Genomic DNA, 25,391 nt, shown 5'->3' on the forward strand with positions numbered 1-25,391 from the left:
ATAGATATAAAAAGTATATTTAGAACTTGTTAGTTTCTACGCTACATAATTGTTTTTTGTCATTCAAGATCAAATTTTCATTATATTATCTACGCTTAGAGCTAAATATATTACAACAAATGTATGTTGTGTATAGATAATTTGGATTAAAAGATTATGGACTTATTTAAAAAATATCTTTATAAAATATGATAATACTGGTGTAATTTGATTAACAAAAAATCTTATTTAACACTTTTGAACTAAATATATTGACATTAAGTAATATTTTATTAGAGATCATGTCAACAATCATAATATATTATTGGTCTTCATTGATACAAAATATAAATAGATAAATATATTTACAAAACCTATTAATGAAAAATAATTTAGAAGGAAACTAGGTATATCAAATTTCTTTGAATGATGGTACATGACCCTAGAAAGGATATTATGTTTGAAATATAAAAAGAGAGAGAGAGAGAGAGAGAGAGAGAGAGAGAGAGAGAAATATCTACACCAACATCTTGAGAATTTTTATGAATATTTTAATATTTTATTTAGGCATTTTTGCCTCTCAACTGAGTAGCTTGAGTTGTTATTATGTATATATTTCTTTGTTTTATAACAAAAGAATTATGATATTTTTATGGTTATATAACTTATGTTTGACTTATTTTATATGTTTAACATATGTAAATGATTAACTTATGCTTATCTTTTGTTTTTAACTAATGGTTGGTATTCTATCTAGATGATAATTGAACATTATACTTTAAAATTCAAAACTTGATTGTATATTGATCATTGAGCTTAAAAATGGCTAAATAATAAAATTGACATGACCAACTTGAATTCAAGATAAGCATTTAAAATGATATGTGGCCTTTTTAATTGAGATTAAGTTTATTATTACCTAGAGAGTTTTGTTAAAATCTCATCATCAATTCGTTATCATCATCAAAATAAAAAAGATTATTGAAATCAAGATTTTGATGATAAAATCAATTAATTAATTTGATAAGCTAATATGCTTTCAAGATAAGTGATACAAGAAATACCGTATAAAATGAAGAAAAATTTGTATAAGATGCCTGAACCTTTAAATTAGTACCCTTCGAATGTTTATACTAATCATGAAAATTAGATATTCATGATTCTAAGGGTGCATGAATCAAATATAATTATGTCAGGATTTAATATCAAATGTCATTATATCTTCTCTACTGTCATGATTAAAATGGTTACTGAAATTAAAGTTAAAATTATCAACTATTTATTAAAATATCTTATATTATTGTACAAGTGATAGATCTTTAAGTTCGAGTCTATCTATGAACATCATATGTATTATTTAATATGATAAAAATATATATTATTTTTTTTTAAAAAAAAATATCATCTTATTAAAAAAATATTAAAATTAGAGTACATAAATGAAAGTCTAGAAGATTGTATTGAGAGAATATGAGGAATCTGAAAATAATAAATAAATATCACACCAAAAAAATTGTGATGAAAAGACACTCTTTTCATCAATCAAGATTTAAATGGAAATATCTATGAGAAGGTTGTGATTAACCATACCTCCAAACTGAAAAGGAAGGCTGGTAAACCAATGACACAGCGAGGAAAAAAAAAGTAAAGATTTAAGAAGAAGAAGAGATATAAGAGAAAAGATTGTTTTAAAGATGAAAAGATCAATCTCAAGTTAGAGCATCAAGATGTTGATTGATGATCTCACAATCCCCCAAATTCAAGATTAAAATCAAAGAGTTCGCTGAGAATGCATGATAGATAGAAGAGAAATAAGTTTAAAAGGGGATATATCTTATAGTTGGTATAAATAGAGAGGGAGGGATTCATGATATTGATAGCAGGGAGAAAATATATTTGTGCGAGGAAATACTACAAAAGATTATTGGTCTCCTCAACTGTACACCTAATCACCACTTGTGTTTCTCTCTCTTATCTCTCTTGTGAAAGATATCAAGAAAACAAGAGGGAGGGAAAAAAAGTGTCAAGAAGATAAAATAATTGTGAGGATAAAGAAAAAGATAAGAAAAGAAGCAAGACGTGTGTTGTCGATGGATTAGTTGCCTCCATGTCAGTATGGATTTGCTTTCTTATTGCCAAGCGCACTTGCAAAAGATGGATCACTACAGGTGCAGGCAACGAAATCTATTCCTTTAGTAAAAGAATCCCTCTTCAGGACCTTACAAATTGTTGGCAAATGCAACGACATAAAGATGATGGTCTCGGCCATTTGCTGCCGAGTTACGTGCTCTCCCGTAGGTGTGTATGATGTGGCAATTACGATGGTCAGTAAGCAATCGTGGCCCAGACACTGCCACTTATTCACTGCATCTACAGAAATGACAATGACAACTACAAGGTGGTGGTGTCCTAACTTGCATCACAATATCTACTCGTGCGTGCATTCCAATTGCATGGAAGGTCTGCAGGATGGCTGCATACGAAGAAGGTTTCTTGTTCTCTGTTGCCAAAGAAGAAGACAGTCCCCAGTCGTGAATCAGCATTATTTCATGCCAAAATGTAAGGTTCCTTCAGCAGCACATTCACTGATGTGTTTTGAGTGTTCCTCCATCATTATCTTACCACCTCCAAGTAGTTTTTTGTTCTGACCAGAGCAGTCATGGAGGCCAGGATGATCATTTAAATAACGAGCATACTGGATCTATCAGTTCATCGTGCTGCTGATGGAAAGCTGAAACAATGCGCTGAGCCAAAAACAGCTTTGTGGATTAAAATTATTGTTTACTGTATCTACCTAATTTTTCTCCCTAGTTGGATGATAATGTCATCACAACCATGGCCAAACGATTAAATACTGATTCGGCCTCTCGGTCCCAAGGATGATCATGCTTTGCATATTAGGTTCGTAATAAATGTCGAGCTCGGATGGATCAACGTATGATTACGGCATGAAGAAATTTCTGCGGGATGAGAAGAAGGAAGACGAAGAGAAGAAAATTTATGTGGGATCTAAGGCCGTCGTTTACTGATATCCCAAGTACACGATCGATGTAATATCATAATCTTGGGTTTAGCAAATTATGTCAACTCAAATGTCATCAACAACAGTTCACTAGAATCATCAAAATCAAATCGAACTGAAATTTACATTAAGCCTCAGACGACCAAACAAATTATCTAGTGACTATGACGTGAGGAGATCGATTACTGGCTATAAAAAAAGAGATTAGTGCAACAAAGGCCATCAGACCAGCTTCTTAACACTCGGAGTTGTGGCTGCTGCAGCTTGAGTGGAGGCCTATACGAAGGAGGAGGAGGAGGAGCTGTTCTGTAGGCCTTAGGCAGCGAAGAGCAGACTAAGATGGTGATGGTTAAGGAAGAGATGCGAAAGGGGTCATGGACGGAGCAGGAGGACCTGCATCTGGTATGCTTTGTGCGATTATTCGGTGAACGTCGTTGGGATTTCATAGCGAAAGCATCAGGTTTGAGGGGGGGGGGGACAGGCCAGGTAGCGGCTTAGTTAGACGATGCAAGGTGAAAGAAAGCTACAGCTTAACCCTGCATCCTTTGATGCCATGTTGTAGGTCTCAACAGAACAGGAAAGAGCTGCCGCCTGCGCTGGGTCAATTACCTTCACCCCGGTCTCAAGCGAGGCCGCATGACCCCCCAAGAGAAGCGCCTTGTTCTTGAGCTCCACTCTCTCTGGGGCAACAGGTTTACTTGCATCTTTTTTAAAGTCATAAATAACCTCGACTTCCTCCTCTTGCATTTTTTCGGTGCCACGCATCAATCCATGACCAGTTATTATGTGATCGATATGGTTGACAAAGGAAAGGCCCGATGCAGGTGGTCTCGGATTGCGCGTAAACTTCCCGGACGCACCGACAATGAGATCAAGAACTACTGGAGAGCGCACATGAGAAAGATGACCAAAGAACGAAAGCGGAGCTCATCGTCGTCGCGTGTTGATCATTCCCTGGATCTCACTGAGCTTCCACCACAGGCAGCGGCGGAAGCTCATGATCTAAAGAGCAGTAGTGCCTGCAGCTGCTTAACTGCAGAGGAGTTTGAGAAGAAGGAGGAAGGCGTGGCAAGTTACCCCATGGATCAGATTTGGAATGAGATTGCTACGTCTGAGGTGATCAAAGAGGTGAGCTTCGAGGACTCGTGCCCCTTAATGCCGTCGTCTCCTACGTGGGAATGCTGCTCTGAGGCAGTGTGGAAGATCGATGACGAAGAGCTCAGGATGCTACTTCAGACCCATCATCTGATCTCTGACCATAACGATGGTGGTCGAGAAACTTGTAGCTTAGCGCAGCCTGATCAGTACTACTAGTTCTCTCCAGTTACTCCTGAACAGTATCTATGGAGCTACTTCTCTTGTCCATATTGTTGCTCGTTTCCCTTCAAGATGTGCATCGGTCTCTTCTCCCTGTAATTTTCACTCTTTCTTTATAAAAACCTCATATGAAGAAGTATTATATCATCAACATAAAAATTACCTCAATCCTTTCAACAGTACCTTTTTTTTTTTTTTGGTTAGCTTCTTACTAAAAACATTTGAAAAATTAAATAGAGAATATATAATTTATATGTAACAAGTTAGATTTTGCTTATTACATATGGGATGACTCAATCACAAGTTTAGTGTTAGAAAGATGAAGGATTCCATAGATGATCCTTCAAAAAAACTGATGGAAGTATCTTGTCTCTATAACATAACAATGTTGTATCTTGTCTCTAACACTTGGCCCTAATCATGTCGATCTCTCTAACAATGATTCTTGTCTTTATAAATGACACTTAGCCCTACTTGGTCTGATTAATCTTAAATGGTGGTCCAATGGATTAATAATAGTGATCTCAATAATATAGGTATGTTAGTTGCAATGAAATTTGGACCGATCTTAACTCCTTAATATAGGAATGTTAAGCTTCCTTATGATCGGACTAAAACATCCATCATTTTTATACCCAAATGTACTAACCTTATGAAATTTAGCACTCGATGAATTTCTCTTTCTAATGTTAATTATAGAATATTTATTAAGATCTTAGCGAACAATCTTAAACAATACCTAAATTTATTAAACTAATATGCTTTTATTGTTAGTCTAGTAAGTTCCAACATTTTTATCCTTTTTATTTATTTATTTTTTTTTCACATGATAACATGTGTGATTTTTCGGTCGACGAAGTTAACGACACAAGAGAAATTGAAATTAAATATTTCACCTTCCTAATTTTGAAATCTTAATACTACTTTTTAGTATATAAGGATTAATTAATTATAGAAGGTAACATGTAATTATCCTGAGTTTATAAAAAAGATTAATTTTGTAATAAAATAGAGTTTTATATTTTTGTTGGATATAGGTTTAACATCAATCTATCTATCTATCTATCTATCTTGTAATGCAAAAAAGGAATCCACCTACATGAAGAATTTTGAATTTAATTAACCATATAAATACTCTATTAGGATCTTTTGTACTTTTTCTTTTAACATCTTCTAGGATCTTTTGTACTTTTTTTTTTGCCTATCTAATTTGTCTTTTGGGAAAAAAGTTATATATATATATATATATTATATAGTTCGATACTAATAATAAATTAACAATGGCTCGAGCTATGTATGTAGAGCAGATTAGAGCCAAATGCCGGCAGCCGGTTTCATGTTTCAAATGGCTTTCTTTTCCTTAATGCCTGCGCAAGGTGAACTGTCACTTGCCTTCTACTTATATTTGCGGATCCCCTCCACAGATTGCTGCTCTCTCGTTTTGATGCGACGGCTGATATTAAAACGCCAAGACGCACCAATAGTGGCTCTGCCGGCATTTGACGGTTTGATTCTCTTCCGGAATATTTCTTTTAAAGCGAGAGGTTGGGGAAGATCCTTAGTAGAAACAAAGCGCCCCTCCCATCGGCATTTAAGGAATCGATTGACGGGATCCCATTTGGAATCATCGCTAACCCCACGATTAGGAATAGCGTCCGGCTTCTCCCTAAACCACCATGGATGCCCGGGCCGCCCCCGAGGACGAGGCGGCGCCTCTGGTGGTGGACGTCAGCTCGTGCTCTTCTTCTTCTTCCGATGCGCGTCCGGCGAGGAACCACGCCAGAGACGTTCACATCTTGAGCTTGGCCTTCTTACTCATCTTCTCCGCTTATGGGGCCGCCCAGAACTTGGAAAGCAGCGTCAACACGGTCATCCCTTTTGTTCCGGGTCTCCCCCCCTTTTTTTTCCTTGTTTCTTTCTGTGACTTAATTGAAATTTTATCGGGTTTGATTTGGTTAGGAGGAAGATTTGGGGACAACCTCGTTGGGGATTCTGTACCTGTCCTTCACCTTCTTCGCGGTGGTGGCCTCTCCTGTGGTGAGGGCTTTGGGGTCAAAGACGGCCCTCGTTCTCGGTACCAGTGGCTACTTGCTGTTCATAGCCTCCAATTTGAAGCCCTTATGGTGTGCATTCTTCTCTGACGTTTTTAGTTTTTACCAATTTCGTGCATAGTAATCCCTCACACTTCCGGTATTTCGTTGGACAGAATTTTTTCTCCGAATGACATTATATGAGAGTATCATTCTAATTGCATATTTTGGAGGTGTTACATATGGAAATAGCTTTGCTTTTACGTTTCTGTAACATCTTTTATTGAAGAAATGTTTTGCACCACCTTGCCTAGTTTAGGGATGCTGTTAGTTATGCAGATCGTAAATATTACAAATTTCAGCTACGGAGCCAGTAAATATGGGCTGACTATTTTAACCTACTCAATATAACTAGGATTTAAAGGCTTCAGAAAATGGGATGTAGTAGGAATTCAATGGCGTTGATGTGTGCATAATATTTTCAGGCAAGGACAACATTGACTTGTCTTGGTAAAAGCAAATAGTAGAACCCGCTATTTGCACAATATAATAGAACCCACTTAAAGAACCTGCAAATAGTGGGAAGGGAATTTCATTTTTCTTTAGTGTTGCTTGTATACAGGATAAAGTACATATAGTCGGACCATAGAAAATAAAAAAAGGAACTACCTAAATAGATCTAGGTGCTAATCTAGGAAATATGCAACTAGTAGATGTAGACAAATAATATAATATAATAAAGAATGAATCAACAATCATATCCTAGTCTATCACATCGAATAAGGTAGTATGTCGAGAATCAAATCATAGGAGATCCGATCTCAATAAATCAAATCGTTGCAGATCTAGCAGATCTCAACACTCCCTCTCAAGTTTGCTCAAAGATATTTAGCATCCCCAGTTTTTGAAATCCCTTCGTGAAAATATCTGCTGTTTGTTGCTTGGTAGAGATAAATGGAATTTGCTTGATGAGGTTTCCAATGGATGGCCTATTCTTGGTAGTGGTAGCACCAGATGTGGGAATGCAATCAAAGAAGATGGAGAAGTGGTTAAGGTAGCCTGAAAGGAAGTTGGAAATTATCAAGATGACTAGGGATTGATGGTAGGGTTTATTTGACTACCCGTTCCATGTGTGGGTAGGCGCAATCTCTTAGTCTAAGTAGCCCTATCTCAAAAGGTTTTTTCCGATAGATTGACATGAGAGGTGGTCGCGAGACAACATGGTGGAACCACCTAGTGGTTGTTGGCTGATGTGTCTCTTGGCCCCTAGCTATCATTGGTTGTCATAGGTGTTTCTTATGCCCCTATCACCCAACAAGGGTTACTTTGTTGCTATTGAGCCAAAAAAAAAAGGATGGAAACTTTGTGGTGCAATATGCAATTTCAACTCTCAAACTTGAAGTAGATTTGCTGGGATTTAAACAAATTTAATTTTCTAAAATGATAAAGTTATGCAAAGTTTTCTAAGCCTCCAATTTCTTAATATTACGTGCAAATAATCCTTTTTGACTTCAGAGATGCATTTGTCAAAATTGATATCCTACCACATCGCAGAGATGGATTTGAGGGGCAGTGAATTACTATGGGAGTGAATTAAACCCAATTTGAACTCTATCTCTAGTCAAAATTATAAGAGGGTTTAGTTGGCTTTTGAAGATTGGATATGGCAGTATTTCTTATGCTTCAAGGTGTACGTAATTAGCTCTTGATGGATAAAAATGATAAAGCATAAAGTAACCAACTTGAACACTGAGTCATGCTCTTATATGGAAAAGAAGTATGATCATAATCAATGAGCTTCCGGCTGATATATAATTATGACTTGATGGCCCTTGCATTGTGCTAAAAGCCTGTTTAACATATAGTATTTTATCATGGTTTTCAATATCGGGCATCGGACCCATGGGGTCCTGGCCTAGGCCACAGCATCATGTTGTCAGTATGTATCGAGTATTGGAAAAAGCCTGAAAAAGGTTGAAAATTTATAAAAGTTAATGCCTGGTACAATTCTTATAATAGGACTTTCATTAATCATGTTTATTATCTGTTTGGACTCAAATAGGTACACAATGGTCCCAGCATCACTGTATCTAGGCTTTACTGCATCTATCATCTGGGTCGGGCAGGTGGGTGATTGTAAGATTGAAGTCTTTTTTTTTATTTTTGCATTTGAAAAATGAATTGATAGTCAACGGTTATACAATGCTAGGGAACATATCTCACTTTAGCTGCTTATAGCCATGCAAAAGATTGCCACTTGCATGAAGGGACTGTTGTTGGTAACTTCAATGGAGAATTTTGGGGAGTGTTTGCTAGTCACCAGGTACAAAAAGTTCCTTTGCTAAACCGTTTATGAGGAGGGAGCCTTTGTTATCATATTGTAACTTTGTAAGAAACATGCAACAGTGCCTATTGCTTTTATTTCTCCATTAGAGAAAAATGCTTATGCTACTGTTACTGTCATCCTACTTTATTTTATTTTATTTTTTGATTGAGCAGGTGATTGGCAATTTATTGTCACTTGCATTGTTGCGAGGTGGGAAGGTCAGTTATCTTCATACCATAATCTTCATAGTTCGTACTTATAGTAGAGCCTGCCAACTCAAAATTTAAATTGTTGTTCAAATTGGTTTTACTTTTTTGATGGTTACAGTTTTTGCATGGACTTTATATTTTTGCTTTCCAATTGGAATTTATGGATGTTATTGTTACTTTAATTATTTATTAGTGCAGTTCTCTTTTCCTTTTGCCATTTCTAAAAATCTGGTACAAGTGAAACTGGAGAGGATTAACATGCACTTTACAAAGAAATTGATAACCTTGGAGTAGTACAAGGTTGATTCATTTGGCCAAGTTTTGGAATTTAATTATTGATGTGTGAATTTTCAAGTAGTTGCAGCAAGCTGATGTTGACAAGGCTTGTTGGCATAATTATTGGCAATGTGACGCTATTATATCAATTTTGGCTGTTGCTGTATGTCTAGAGATGCAACTAAATTGAACAGTTATGTAATTGAAGTATGTGAACCATTTGTAACTGTGTTCTTTGTAAACATTTTCCGTCAATAAAAATAATGCTTTTGTATGATCTTATATAGAGTCAAAATAATTAGATGATTGGTTCATAATAAATGCTGATAATAACTATAAAATAGAATGAGATTGATGTCAAGTGGTTTTCATTTAAATATTATTGGTATAGAAAATGGAGAAATAGGATCTTCGGCTAGGTCTAGCATATTTAGAGATCGATGTTCATGACTACTGCTAGGTATAGGCATGCTGCCATGCCAGGAGAGCAAAAATGCTTAGGTTTTCATTATGGGAAATATTATTTCACTGTAGGAGTGTTCGGTAAATTTGGTGTTCTTTTCATTTTAGTGGTTACTGCTTTCATTAGTTACCGATGAGCTTTTGTTCCTTTTACAATCTCAACACTTAAAAATTACAAGTTCTTGTAAGAGGGTTTTAGTTCCATTTGCTTATGGCAATATTGGACTTACTTCATCTAATGTTGGTCATTCTTGTTAGCAGTTGCTACTAATTGTACTTTATAATATATATATAAACAAATGCTGTTCAAATAGAAAATAAAAACTTAAGTATTATTTTCCTTTCGTAACTGTGCATTTTGGTTATTGTCTTGATCATTTTGCAAAAGCTGTTTAATCTTATAGTTAAATAATTATGAAGCATGATAAAGAAATTCCCTCGCTTCTTTTGGGCATTGGTGTCAAAATTGAGCGTATTCACTTTTAGTGCAGGAAGGAGACACTGTCACAGGCAAAAACTTATTATTTACTATTTTCCTTTGTTGCGTGGTACTGGGCATCATTCTGATGTGCTTTCTGTCAAAAAGAAACAACAAAGAAATCAGTCTTGCAACAAACTCATCTTTTGGATCCATACTGAAGTCTGTTGTTGCTCCTCTATTTGACAAACGAATGCTGTTAATTATTCCTCTTATTGCATATTCTGGCTTACAACAAGCATTTGTATGGTAAGCACTACATGCTGTTTTTAACAACAATTATATTGTTGGAGTTATTCGTTCTTATGCTTTCTTGTTCTCAGGGCTGAATTTACAAAGCATATTGTAACACCAGCACTAGGTGTCTCGGGCGTGGGTGGTGCCATGGCAATATATGGTGCTGCTGATGCCACTGTAAGCAACATTACTAAATGTTTTAGGCATGATTTTCCTCTGTTATATAAGCACCAATTATCCTTCTGTTTCTAAAAACATTCTTCCCTTTTTCCTGGTTCTGGTAATTTACTTTGCTAAAAGATATTTAATGTTCTCTTGCCTATTCGTGGGAACCTTATGCACTAGCCTGCCCTCTTATCAGATACATCTATGCTTTATTGATTCTCATAGATCTCCAAATTGGTTTGAACATTAACATTTAGCATTTCTTTCTGAAAATTAATCACCTAGTAGCATTATTGTTTATGACTTTATATACAATGCTACTATGTTCATCATCGTAACACATTACCTACCTGCAATGGATTTACACTAAAGAAACTCTTTTTTTTTTTTTCTTTTTTGGGGAATCTTTGAGTTTGCTTGACTCATCTTAGATGAAGTTCAGGTATTATCACTAACAGACACTAGGGAAATTAGCACTTGGGTGCTAACTTAGGCACTTGGACAAGGCGAGGTCCAAGGACCTGGTATCTGAGGGCACTTAGAAGTGGGTGCATCCTAGGCGTGCGCTTGAGCCTATGCGTTGGGTGGTTCAGGTGCATCCCTGAACTAAATCTAGCTTGCATGATCGGTTGTGAGTTAGATGTGTTGTTTCTATTTGATAAAACCAAATTAGTGGTAGCCCAACTCCCCCCTTCCCCTACACACAACTCACAGTCAATTCCTCCCCCCGGCTGCACTAAACCCTGTTTCTTCATTTGGAAAACCTAATCAGCAACAATGTCTTCCTCTTGAATAACAAAAGACAACATCTTCCCCTCGAAGAGGGAGAAGGCGCTTGAAGAATCGAGAGAACCTCGAAGCTTCTGATCTGTCGTCGCCCTCCCTCGACGATCCCGATCCATAAGGTAATGGAGAGGCAATGGCTCGGCTTCTTCGTCGAAGGTCGGAGATGCTTGCGGTCTTTGCCGCGTTCTTCGTTGAAGGCGGGAGACATCTGCGGCCTTCGACGCCTTCGTCGAACACTGCAGATGAGAAGACTGGTCTTCTCCTCATCTGATGTAAATAAAAGGAGGCGACGTCACCAAGGCAGCGTACGCCTCCTTATATATATATACGTATCGAGCGGTACACCCTAATGTATCGCTTGGTATGCCTATACCGAGCAGAGCTCGAAACGCTGGTATGATACAAAATTACGAACCTTGCTTACAACTAAAACACGTCTCAAGAACCAAACATGCATATCTCATTTAAAATTTATATACAAAAAATATGTTTGACAAGTCATTTATATCTACATTGGCATGGGTCCACATTTGCTTACCTTCTAATCCATCACATAGGTGTGACACTAGCGTCCTTGCAAAACAGGATAAATTATAAGTTATAACTTAATAGCTATGATTTTATTTAGGTGAGTATGCATCATATTATGTATGTAATATTTGGAAATCATATACATAAAATATTTCATGTTTAAATCATCTTCTTATGACCTATTTATCAATGTATCATCTCATAATATGATAGATGTATAAAAAAGGAAACCTTTAATCTAGAGTAAATCATAATGCTATGTGCATAAGTTATATCGCATGTAAGAAGTAATCAAAGAATATACGTGCACAAGCACATTGCACGTCGTATAGAAGTTCACTAGCACATTGCACGTCATAACATATATGTGCACTTGCACATCGCATATAATATGATAGTACATTCATGTACTCTCATACCATGTGTTATAACATATGCGTGCACTTCGCACGCCACACGTTATACGTATGCATGCGCTCGCACGCCACACATCATCCCACCTACGTGTACTCTCACACCGCGCATCGCAACACGTGTTCAATAAATTTTCATTATAATTCATATATTTTTATATTATATCCAATTCGTGACATTCATATAAATCAAAATATGCTTTGAAAATACAATATGAATGTACATAATACATATGACTATTGTTTTGTAGTAAATTAATGTATACTTATCTGATTTGACTCAAAGTTGAGATGTCATGAGACCATGATTTTTAGTGAGCAAATGTGCTGGGGAGCTATAAACATGTCAAATTTGGAACACATAGTCATGATATGCATAAATCAAGAACCTTGGGCATTTATAGTTATGTAAATCAAGATCTTCAATTTTGAATAATACCGCTCGTACCAAGCGATATGTACCGGTCCGTCAGCAGACCGATCCATGGACCACCTGCAATCGGGCGGTGCCGTCGATTGGGATTGTTTCTGCCTCGGACGGTGACCGAGGGAGAAGAAAGAAAGAGAAAAGGGTAGTATTAAGCGAGGGAAGAAAGAAAAGGGAGAAGGAGAGGAAAACCTGGAGATCGACATCGCTCTCCCTCCTCGTCTATCGACGACTTCTCTCAGTGTGGGGAGAAAAGAGGAGACGTCGCGGGCAGATTTTTTTACTTATATATATATATATATATATATAATAAATATATATTATATATTATTTAAGTAAACGAGAATAAGGTAAGTAAATATATATAATAAATATATATATAAGTAAACGAGGCGACATCGCCTCGTTTTTCTGCGACATCGCCTCGGCTTTCTGCCTGTGTAGGGAGAAGAAGGTTTCTTCTCCCCATGCTGTCACGGACAAACTTCCAAACAAGGTGTTTGATGTAATGCTTATATCTGTCCGTGTCGTTTGGCATGTTCATGCCTTGTACAGAATGTAAAGGGGCAGCCGAAGGCTTATAAGTCCCATTTTAGTTGGGTTGGTGGCCTCTTTAGGCTTGTAAATAAAGGTTGTGTCATGTAGACACGTGCGAGAGCTTTTCGGTCTGTAATGGACCATTTTACCCTTTGTTGTGCCACTGTTCAGAGCTTGTAAAGTCTGTTTGTAATTTGCTTTGTCTATGAAGTGTTTTTCGGAGATGTTTGCTTGTGGATCCCGTTGGAGGCGTTCTCTTTAACCCGTTCTCTCTTTTGGTGGTCCTAAGGGACAATGGGAGGCTTCGGGGAGGCTGACCTTTGCGGACGGACGCGCGAGGGTGCCGCACGACTTAGGCAAATCCAGCTAAGTTAGTTGTCATATGGTATCAGAGCGGGACAAGCACTCATAGAAACACTTGACATGCAAACGTGGGGGACCTAGCGGGGCTGCGTTGAGGGCAGTCAGCAACGCGCGACCGTTTGAGGGAAAACGGACATGGAGATGTAGGGAAAAGAGTCGCTCAGAGGAGCGGGCATCTGAGATTGGCATTCAGAGGAATGGCCAACCCTTCGCGCAAGAGGCACCACGAGAACAGGCAAGCTTGGAAGAATCTGGAGCGCACAAAGGTTGGGATGGCTGAGTTTGAGCTACGGCTCAACGTTGACAACTTTACTTGATGGTGCTCAAGGCAAGCGATGCGCTTGGCAAAAGGACGAGACCATGCAAAGTGGAATGAGTTGCTCAGCGACCGAAAGAGTTGTGCAAAGCTCACAGAGGTGAGGGGAATTGCTAACTCGAAGAATTCGGTACTCATGCATGGGCTTGTATGCGGACGATGGATTGTTCGTGGCCATCCCAAGGCGACCGAGACTCGGCGCCATGGAGCATTGAAACTTTCTCTTCGGCATGCGAAGGATACGTCCGGAGGAGGCTGAAGTGTGCAACGAGTTCAGCATGTTGCTAGGCCTGGAGGGGTGCAGCGGTGGCTGTATTGACGTGGAGGCGCAATCTAGCAAGTGCGTTTGCAAGAGGCAGAACAATGCACAGTTTGTTCAGCAGATCGGAGTAGTCCAAGGGGATGGTGGTCTCCGAAACGAAGAGAGATGTTGCTCCAACGGGACAGTTATCCAGGAGGGATAAGTCTCGGCTCTCCAGAGGGAGAATCATGTGAGACGGATTTCACATGTTGAGGAGGAGTACCTCACAAACAACAACTCCACGAAGCTCAATGGACCGAGCAAGCAGCGAGGAGTTGTCACATGATCTCGCTCGAGAGAATGCATGGGTGGATGCATTGCGAGATCAAGTGGGGGAGCGACCTGAAGCAACTTAAATGAAGGCACACTTAGAGTCGATATGGAGATCGGACTCAAGGGAGGGCTGACCCGTGGAATGGTGGGCGCGAGGGCCACCATCGACTCAATGCAAAAACGAGGAGCGGAGCAACTTGGGTGTAACTTGGCGAAGTACCCAAGCCGCATGAAGGGAGCCAGCAGAGAAGTTGGAACATGGAGCAGAAGCACAGTGCTTTCCTTAGACAGAGGTCAAAGACATGAACTCTTGCAGAAGCAAGAGTAGGATCATGTTGTTCCATGGGTCCTTCATTCTGACGGAGCGGACTCATCTTGCATGGTGCCAAAGACGAAGGGAGCTTCGGGGCACATGCACCTTATCTCGGAGGAGCATTTGATGGAGGAACTAAGGCGACTCAATTTGCGGAGGCGAAGTTGGGTTCAAAAGGTCTTAGCACGGGGCAAGAGGACGCAGAGGTGGGTACTCTTGAAGAATATGCCACAGTGTTGCCATTCGAGTTGCTATGAAGGAAGCGGTGTGCAACGGAGATTGTGCTGGTAGGGGCAGAGGCCCAGGATCCAGGCAATAGTGCACAATTTACAGCGAAGTCGGTGGACTTCGGGTGCTACTAGGCGACGGACTGTCCTAGAGCGGTGCTTCATCTAGGTGTGACCCAAGAGTGGGTGGATGAAGGTCGATTGCCAAAGGAGCGAACAAAATCGAAGGTGGAGGAGACCCTGCGATGTATTGGCAGAGGCCACACATGGAGGGTTCACAATTCGAGTTTATTCCACAAGGATCAGAATGCAATGGAGATGTCACCAGGAGGCGACATGGTGCAGCGGATCGTGGTGGAACAGTTCGTGGCAATGCGACACACACGACAGTGTCCCGGGAGGGACTAGATCATATGGAGGTATGATCGGGAGCTACTGGGAGCTCCGCTTTGGTGAACAACACGACGGCAAGAAGGGCTATGGATTCAAGGAGTGAAGGCCATGGTACCGCACAGGCGGGTCTTCCGGGCGTGCACCGAATTTTGCATCGGATGAAAACCTTGGTCATCAGCATATGGGGGCTGGGTTCCACCAAGGGAAAAGTTCGAATGCAAGTACCAGTGAGTCCCATGAGAGGGACTTGATCATGCAGAGGTATGATCGAAGCAGCTGGAGAGTTGGACTGCTCCAGGGCTCATATTCGCTTAAGGGAGCCCGACAAGTCAGAGGACAAGGTCGAGTAAGCGAACGTTGCTACCAAGGAAGCTAAGGAGAACAGAATCGGTGCAAACTCTACAACGTGATGGCAGAGGCCAGGCATGGGAGTTGCAGTCTGTCTTTCCATCGACCAAACAGACTGCTTGGAGAACACAGAGGTGTTGAAGCAGGAGGTCGAAAGGGGCGAGGAAGCGACGACAAGTCCAGAGGGACTTAGCTACCCAAAATCAAGCAATCAGTGAGAATGGAGGTGGACTCAGAGGAGTGTCACGAAGGCATATCTACTGATTGTGAAGAAAAGGGATGTAGATGCGAGGCGACGGATAGTAGGGCCATGGGCATGGCAGCGCCATGGTACCGCAGAGGCGGGACTTCCGTCAAAGTCATTGATCCCTTGCTCTCACGGAGGGAGAGCGCTTGGTCGTGAAAGGGGCCGAGGAGGTGGAGCATGCAGAGGCAATCTCCAGGTACCGAGACAAGGCTGAAGGGCAGAGGCCAAGAAACTTCGTAAGACCGGTGTCAACAAGTTTCTCATCAAGATGGCCGTAAGTGAAGGACTTCGGGTCATGCAAGAGTGCACGACCAAGGAACGAAGCAAGCAGTACGCGGTGCTGTACCTTTGCTACTCAGTGGAGTAGGCGGCAGGGTTGATGGAGAAGACGGTACAATCCCAGAGGCGACCTCATCTATCAGAGAACTACTCCAAGTTGGGGTGAAAACTTCCTGCATTCCAGAAGTTCAATGGCATTGAGAAGGCGAATCACAGTAGCTAACTCAACGCAAGGAGTGCAAACACTTCAAGTGCTTCAGAAGTGTGAGCAAAGAGCAGGCGAAGGCCAGTAACCAGCTCGATGCATGAAGTACAACCTCGAGGAGGCGGGCGAAGTCAAGTAACCTTTGCCTTCTCAACTCTTAAGAGAATGGGCGAAACCGAGTACCCCAGTTCTCTTATCTATCCAGCAGAGGAGCTCTGCACAAGTTCAAAGACCCTTCGAAGATAATGGAAGACAATAGTTGTCAAATCCTCACCAACGGTGATCAGTGCTACTGAGAGTAGATTGTCCGCTTCATTTCCCAACGAAATGCCAATCGAAAGCGGAAGTGATGCGAACCTACTTGGATGTGACAACTAACTGAAAGAAGAGTCAATGAGCAGATTTTGTGGAGGAAGGACCCAAAACTTCAGAAGTTTGCGAGGCGATGCTCGTTAAAGCTCCAACAAGCATCCACCCAGTTCAAGCAGCATGTGGAAATTTTGAGAAACTGGCGCAGTAAGAATGGTCTTTTCCTTCATTTGGTGGATCCGCAGGAATCAACGAGGATCAACACAACTCAGCCAACCCCACACCAGAGTCAGAGTCATTGGCGAGTTGAAGCAGCATGGCGGATCAAAGGTTCGACTACTCAAAAAAACAGCAGCGGAGAGCAGCTGGGAGCCAGGAGGCGCATTGCAGCTGGAGCAGAAGATTGAAGACTCAGCAAAGGCGAAGAGTTGCAGTGTTCACAAAGGCTTCGACGAGGACGTCGAAGGGATAAGTGGGGGAGAATGTCACGGACAAACTTCCAAACAAGGTGTTTGATGTAATGCTTATATCTGTCCGTGTCGTTTGGCATGTTCATGCCTTGTACAGAATGTAAAGGGGCAGCCGAAGGCTTATAAGTCCCATTTTAGTTGGGTTGGTGGCCTCTTTAGGCTTGTAAATAAAGGTTGTGTCATGTAGACACGTGCGAGAGCTTTTCGGTCTGTAATGGACCATTTTACCCTTTGTTGTGCCACTGTTCAGAGCTTGTAAAGTCTGTTTGTAATTTGCTTTGTCTATGAAGTGTTTTTCGGAGATGTTTGCTTGTGGATCCCGTTGGAGGCGTTCTCTTTAACCCGTTCTCTCTTTTGGTGGTCCTAAGGGACAATGGGAGGCTTCGGGGAGGCTGACCTTTGCGGACGGACGCGCGAGGGTGCCGCACGACTTAGGCAAATCCAGCTAAGTTCGTGTCAATGCGCCAAAAAGGGTGATGAGGCCGTCGGTTTCTTCTCCCCATGCGCCAAAAAGGGCGACATCGCCTCGGCTTTCTGCCTGTGTAGGGAGAAGGAGTTTTATATATACCGAGCAGTATACCGAATTATACCGCTCGGTATATACTATCGTACCGTATCGAGCGAGTCTCGAAACTCCGGTACGATACGAAATTTCAATCCTTGATATAAACTATAATTTATAAAAGAATTGTGATAGAATTTCTCCTAAATTCCAACACCAATTGGCTGACAACTCAATCTATAGTCAAATAACAGTTGTTATCAATCGTACAACTACATAGTTGTTTGGAAGCATCTTGCTTCACTATTATCTATGACCAAACCATCTTATATCACCATGAAATTTTGTAAGAATTCAAGCGATATATAAAACTAAATGCATACAAAATTTCAGCTTAAAACATAAGCATTTGGAGGCTAAACTACACTCCTAATTCGACTATTACCTCTTTTGTTCTACTTAAACTGATTATTGATACAAGGTTCATATCTTGGTGCACAAAAATGCTATTTACTTAATTCCAAAGCCTACAAAACCGTAAGGCATTTTTCTAATACATATCAAAAGCACAGAAGCTAATTGTATCATTAAGAGTTTCAAATTAGCTTATACAGAACCCTCTAACAGAAAAAAGGGGATTTCAAGTACTTGATTTTGATAAACCCATAACTTTATACACAGACCTTGGATTAAAGCAATTCAAGAAGTCATATAATCAAAACTGATAATATATACAATCCCAAAGTCAGAAATTAGTTCGAAACCTAAGTTATTTGAGATCATCCAAAAATATCAGTTTACAAAGCTGTTAAGTTGAAACCATATATCAATGGAAGAATTTTCTTTTTTTTTTTCCATAGAACAAGGGAGCTTGATCTCCATGAAGGAAGGAGTGAGGAAAGTGATGGAGGGGCTTGCCATATCTGGTGAATTGATGAGGATAAGAGTAACATATGAGGTGAGAAAATTCCAGATTTGGTCCTGCTTATTGTGTTACCATAATGGATTGTGCTTAACCCATTAAAGCCCATCTTTGGCTATGTTTTCTTATTTATTTTTAACAAAATTTTAGGTCTGATACAAATGGGTCTAATTTGGGTTGATAAAAATTTGATGATCTTTTGGTCTAAGTTCGTCTCTCAATCTTACTTATCTATTTTTATCTTTATAATATGAGATTTCATTTTGATTTCTATCGTCACCCAATTATCTAATATTTGACCCATGTATAAATAAATAAATTTACTATCCTACACAACACATGATAGTTAAACCTCAAAATCATTTACGTTAAATGTGATCAAACTCAATCAAACTTTGAGAAACACTTAAGGTGTAATGCAATGCGAAAATCTTTTATAGTCAATGTATGCATGCTCATTGTGGTAACTTAACTTGTACACAAGGCCGCTAACATCTTTCTCCTCATTTATCCTGAGGACTGCACCTTTTCGCTACAAAAAGATACTTAAAGAAAAGGTGTCAATACTCTCATATACTTTGAAAAGTCTTTTCAAAAAGTATTTTGAAGAATGTTTTGCATAGCATGTTTAAAAGACTTCAACTTCAGAAAACCTTTAACATGAGTATGTTATCTATTATGTTTATGAAGCATAGATATCACATAACATGTCACTAGGTCATTATAATATGTGTATGATATTTGTATTCCTACTGACTTGTTAGTAGTAATACTAAGCAGTGTTTGCCTTACCGAAGCGTACCGGTCCGCCAGGTACTCGGTACGTGGACCGCCCTGTACCACTACAGTGCTACTTTACTACACTGTAGTACTGCTACAGTATCGGTACACCAAGGTGTACCGCTCGGTATGCCCTGGTGTACCGCCCGGTACACCGGTACCATACCGAGCCCGGGTCGAAACTTCGGTACGGTACGGTATGGCGGACCTTGATACTAAGTGTGAGAAACTTGGGCATTATCAACTGTGGGAGTGGAGGACAAATATCGATAAAATTACTAAATTGATGAATTTGCTTTTGCTATATTGTCGAAGCCTCCCAATCCTTCAAGAAAGCAATATCAGTTCTTGAACAACCTTTGTGGATGTCTTATACAATAGATACCCTCTATTTGGCCAAGAGGAGGTTGACATTCTTGTAAATTAGGGTTGCAATGTCCAAGATAGTGTTCCTTGTCATTCCCACAAAACTTATAGCTAGATTTGTTGATTAATGTCAACATCAATCATTATCAAGATGCAATTGTTTTATAAGAAGTTCAATGCTAGCAACCCAATATTATGAGTCTTTATCAACAAGCAGTTCTTTGACTTAAACTAGTAGCCTTGCATCTAAACTAAGTCCTAGATTCATTGTATTTTTCAACTCTTTTCATCATAGTAGTGAATAGAAATCCTGATGAAATTATTAGAAAATAGTTAATATATGATTGAAGCAAGGTTTTTAATCTCGTACCATACCAGTGTATCGAGATTTGCTTGGTACGGTATAATACTGATGTACCGAGCGGTATACCAGGGCATACCGAGTGGTATGCCTAAAATAGGCTTAAATCTCTCCAAAACTACCTGAAAAATAGAAAAAAAGAGTTGCATGTTTTAGCTGAAAATGATATTTAAATTTATAAATAATGGAGTCATTCAAAAAGAGTTACTAATGACTCAACGTCAAAAGCTGAAATCTATGGTTCATCCTATCATAAACTGATTTTTCCTTAAAATTATCTTGCAATAATTGCTGCATGTTTTAGCTGAAAATGATATTTAAATTTATAAATCTGAAGTATTGGACAATGACTTGCATCATATTATCTTCCTGAAATCATTGTTCAGACAATTTTATGTACTGTTTCTAGAATTTCAGCAGCTTTATGCGTTCATTTCAATTCAATGAGTTGCGGTAATCCTCTTTGAGACCCCATCAACACTTGTTCTATGTCAAATTGCTACCAAAAATTCCTGGTTTAATAAGAAATTCGAACAATCAACATCAAAAGCTGAAATCTATGGTACCGCCCAGTACAGGTCGGTAACGATCGAAATTTCGATCGTTATCGCTTGGTACAGCCTCATATCGCCTGATATAGGGCCAAAAACCTGATACCGCCCGGTAGCAGACAGTCCGCATTGTCACGGATTTAGTTGGAATTGCCTAAGTCGTGAGGCACCTTTGCGGCCAAGACGTGAACTTAGCTTGAGTTGCCTAAGTCGCGAACCACCCTTGCACCAACTTCTCGAACTTAGCTGGGATTGCCTAAGTCATGAGGCGCTCTTGCAACATACGCATCTACAAAGGGTCGGTCTAATTGCAATCTCGTACAGGTCCCGAAGGACCTGTAAAACAGAAAGTTGATTATATTGAAAACGAGAGTCGGACAAGTCTCGATGTCTCGCAAAGAGGGAAGCTTTACAAGCAATTCAGCAAGCACCCCGTGTGCACAGGGGAAAAGAGAGGAAGGAGGAAAACAAGGATTTTAGAAGGTAGAACGAACAATTGCAAGTCCACAAACAACTGCTCACCGGGTGTCAGGCGCGAAAGCAAGTTCCCGTCAAGTTAACGTGCGAACTTGTGAAGAGTTTTTCACGCCCGACAATATACCGAAGCCCCATCCAGCCCTGTGCCACCCGAGGGGTTCCAGGGTGCTGAGATGGCCGATGTTTTGGGCGCTGCAGCGGGCTGTAGAAAATAGCCCGCGACACACAAAAACGGAGCCATTTTGGGGCTTTATGACCCGGCACGATGAGCGGTCGCACTGTGCGCTACAACCTGTTCGAACATATATTTTTAGAAGCAAAAACACACAAAACCAAGGCAAAACAAGCTGCCATGTCTTTGTACAAGCATGCAAAAGCGACGAACGGTTCGTTGAACGAAGTTGTTGCGAGTGCGCGACGACCGTTCGTGACAGGGTGTCGGTCTGTTGGTGGACCGGTATGTATTGCCCGTACCGGATGGTACGGTACAAAATTAAATACCTTGGATTAAAGATGAATTATCACTAGATCACTAGACTAATTTCCAGTTGGTCTGATTCAATTTTCCATATATAATTTTCCCTTGATATGGTACTGGAAAGATCGCATGTATGAGTCAAGTGAAGTTTCACTCCACTCTCTTGATTATAAATATAATATATGATGTTGACAACATTCGATATAAATAACAACTACTTTATCAATTATTCCCTTGATGGATCTCATGTGGCATGAATAGTGAATTTTCTCAAGCGAATTCCTGGGGAAAGCCCCTCATGTTGGGCTTTTCCTGAGATGTATACCCATTTTGTTTTTCCCCTTCGGTGGCTCCCTTTTCCTTAGTCTCAAAAATACTCTTGACATGACATCCAAAAGCAGCAGCCTTCCACCCTTTGCTTGGAGGTGCCAATGTAACCCTATTTATAAAAGCTATAATTGACTTAGAAGTCCAAGTTTTTCTGAACGTTTTCTCCCAAAGTTATAAAAATATCTATTTGGAACCCTATCAAGGATGAGAAGTTAGTCTGTGTTATATTTTTAGTTGTTGTTCCTCAATTACATTGATATTGTATAGGCTTATAGTGTTTATTTTTATATAGGTGATAAAAATATTGCAATTGACTTTGAAGTCAAGTGTTTTGTATGCCCTTGTTCTGAAACCAATAAGAATACGTATTTGAAACTCCACAATTAATGATAAGTTGGTTTATATTGTACTTGGGTATTTATTTATCAGTTATAATGTTTTTATAGATGTGCCAAAATCATTATAAAATAAGACCATAACTGGATCAGTTACTAGTTCACCTTGTAAACCAATCCAATGCAAAGGGCGGACATTCTTTTGGCTTGTTTGGTTAAGCACTTTTCTGGGATATTGGAAAATATGGGGCAACGATGGGGAAAAACAAGAAGGGTACCAACTGAGAAAGCCAAAAATGAGAGGCTTTTCATGGGAATTTTCCTAATTTTCTTGTTATTTAATTATTTGCATGCTGCATACAGTCAACTTAATCATACTTTGATTTATTTGTATATTGTTTTAGTTTCTCTTTTCTTTTTTGTGAGGCATCCTTCTGTCTTGTGCTTCACTTCTGCTGACCTATTGGGTACCAACATTAGATTCTGATATCTCAAACTGTTAATATTTGGCAAGTGTGTTTGGTACATATTAGATGTGAAAAAAATACATCCGATGAGATTTCAAACCCTCAACCATTGTTTGAACAAGTTAGGCCAAGAATTGACATATATTCTTACTGATTATTGGTTTTGAGCTAATTACATAATATCTGGAAAATATGTATGTCAAGTAACTTGGTTATATGTATATTTCATATTTTATATGACATGAAATATTTCATGTTTTATATGACATGAAATGGTTATGTAGATTGATTCAGCCTCTTATATGAATTACTATTTTCAGTGTTCTATGGTTGCTGGGCGGCTGACTTCTGGTTTGCGTTCTATCACTTTACTTGTGTTTGGTGGATCATTGATTCAGATCATCGTCATCCTTTGGCTTCTGCTTGGCTACAGGTTTCACTGTGACTTCTAGTAGTGTCTTCTAGTTTATGTGTCAACTCGTAGCTAGTTGCTTTAATACTCTGTCCCTGAATATTGTTATCCTTGTCTACATCACAGCTTAACAAGTGGGCTACTTGGCTATATATATCCATTTCTCATGGGGGCTATATGGGGTGTAGGAGACGGAGTGTTTAACACACAGCTGGGTGCATTACTTGGAATACTCTTTAAGCATGACAAGGTAATGTAAGCTAGTGACATTCTAAATGGAATGTCTTAGTATATGTTTTTAACTATTTTATTTTGCTGTTATTATGATATATTTTGTGCTAGTCTCCATTTTATTGTATGTTATATTTTCCCCAAATTGCTTTTCCGATGGCCAATTGTTTTGATATCTTTTAAACTGTTTTGTTGACAACTAAATCTGATTTCTGTTTTTGGCAGCTTTGAGCTAGATAATAATCTTTTACAATGCTATGCATATTGTTTCATGAATTTGATACAATGAAAGCTTTGTGAAAAAGAAGAAAAAGATAATAAAAAATCTGTGATTATTTACACTGTTGGGCATGCTTATTCTCAGAGTAGATCAAGATATTAGATAGTTTTTTTCTTCTATTTATCTCTTTTGGTGCCAGAGATCCTCACTTAAAGATGTATTCAATGTTTTCTAAACATGATAAGTAAATTCTTTTTTCCCTGTTAGTGACTATACAGACTGGAAAGTTGCAAAGATTTACTCCTAAAATAAGATGTTCTTAAACTTGCTGGCGTTTTTGCATGCCCAACAACTTCATGAATTTAGTATGAGCTCCAATACAAAATCTGATATAGATCATGTTTTTTGACAAGCAGAAATAATATATTCTTCTTTATGGTGATTAGTGGAAAAAGAAGAAAAAGATAATAATCCAGTAATAAAATCAATTGTATTCATTTTAACTCAAGGATCGACTCCCAGGAACAAAGGTTTCACACCTTCACACATTAAGTGCATCAATGATGGAACCACACTATCAAGAATTTAAATGTGACCTTACACTATTCTCTGCCATTGTGTCATATCTTAAACTTCTTTCAGCGATCTTGTCATGTTGATACTTGTTTAACTATCAATTTTTTTGGTTCGTGATGATGCGAATTTTGATTCCGGTTTTATCTTGTTTCTTTAATGTAAACTTTACTGAAGAATAAATTGATTTATTTTGGTTCTGTATTTTGTTGATGATTCATAGCCTGGATTCTCTCACTAGGCATTGAATAGAACATTTATCTTATCTGAAAAATGCTGAACAGGAATCGGCTTTTGCACAACTGAAGGTGTGGCAAAGCGCTGCCATCGCTGTCGTCTTTTTCTTGAGTCCACACTTGGCGTTACAGGTGATGCTGTTGGTGTTGCTTGCTGCTCTGTGCTTTTCACTACTTTGTTTCCTTTATCTCACTCTTCATGTTGAAAGATCCTTGTATCTTGAATCTTGATGTGTTGTTCAACCTGTTTACAACTTTTACCACATCAGGTCATGGTTCCCTTCTACTGTCTACATACTGTTGTTTTGTCGATTGTAAAAATAATTATGTTGGGCTGGTGACAATGGGCAACTTGTAGGATTCAGTGTTCTCAATGTGACGCAGTTAAAATTCACCAAGATCTTGTGTGGTAAAATGCTAAAATAACAAGGGAAATCCTGAAATTGATGGAGATCCTGAATTGGGATTAGATTGTGGCTTGTAGATGTTGGCTAAACAATCACTGACCCACGTAATTAGGCATTGAGGTAAATGTGTAGCGTTGTTCATCACTTAAAAAAATGTTATGTAATTGATGGATCTTAGGTCTGAACAATGTAATACTTACGTACAAGGATTTTTTAAACCAAAAAAATAATATATTTTATATTGTGTCTAAGATGATAATTATTAATTATTACTAATTAAAGGTGATAATTATTAATTTTGGGCTGTGAAGATGATAATTTTATTTATTTCATAAGGACTATGAAATTTGATAGAGAATAATTTTCTTAAGTATGATTTACACGATCTTGATATTACTAAAATTATAAAAGGTCAGATGAATAAGAATATATAGAAATATGTAAAAGTTTAAGAAGTGTGTTTAAAAGTACAAATAAGGTAAAAATGGGTAAAAATTTTAAAGT

The 25,391-nt window shown here is 39.0% G+C and overlaps 2 protein-coding genes across 3 annotated transcripts; both read left to right on the top strand.

Moving 5' to 3' along the window:
- Positions 1-3,210: 3,210 nt before the first annotated feature.
- Positions 3,211-4,463, top strand: LOC103995525 (myb-related protein MYBAS1). Of its 2 annotated transcripts, none has more exons than XM_009416123.3 (3): positions 3,211-3,461; positions 3,564-3,693; positions 3,826-4,463. In XM_009416123.3, the coding sequence occupies exons 1-3, from the start codon at positions 3,341-3,343 to the stop codon at positions 4,313-4,315; spliced, it is 741 nt and encodes a 246-aa protein (XP_009414398.2). In that variant the 5' UTR covers positions 3,211-3,340; the 3' UTR covers positions 4,316-4,463. The 2 variants fall into 2 exon arrangements, with proteins under 2 accessions (XP_009414398.2, XP_009414399.2); XM_009416124.3 differs by having other exon boundaries at positions 3,213-3,403.
- A 1,464-nt stretch (positions 4,464-5,927) lies between these two features.
- Positions 5,928-24,874, top strand: LOC135620349 (UNC93-like protein 3). Its single transcript, XM_065123265.1, has 10 exons — positions 5,928-6,186; positions 6,278-6,441; positions 8,411-8,474; positions 8,558-8,671; positions 8,848-8,892; positions 10,113-10,348; positions 10,423-10,513; positions 23,129-23,241; positions 23,347-23,470; positions 24,529-24,874. Exons 1-10 carry the CDS (start codon positions 5,995-5,997, stop codon positions 24,709-24,711), a joined length of 1,326 nt encoding a protein of 441 aa, XP_064979337.1. The 5' UTR covers positions 5,928-5,994; the 3' UTR covers positions 24,712-24,874.
- The last annotated feature ends 517 nt before the right edge of the window (positions 24,875-25,391 follow it).

Source organism: Musa acuminata, chromosome BXJ2-8, assembly GCF_036884655.1.
Source record: "Musa acuminata AAA Group cultivar baxijiao chromosome BXJ2-8, Cavendish_Baxijiao_AAA, whole genome shotgun sequence".
Lineage (NCBI taxonomy): Eukaryota > Viridiplantae > Streptophyta > Magnoliopsida > Zingiberales > Musaceae > Musa > Musa acuminata.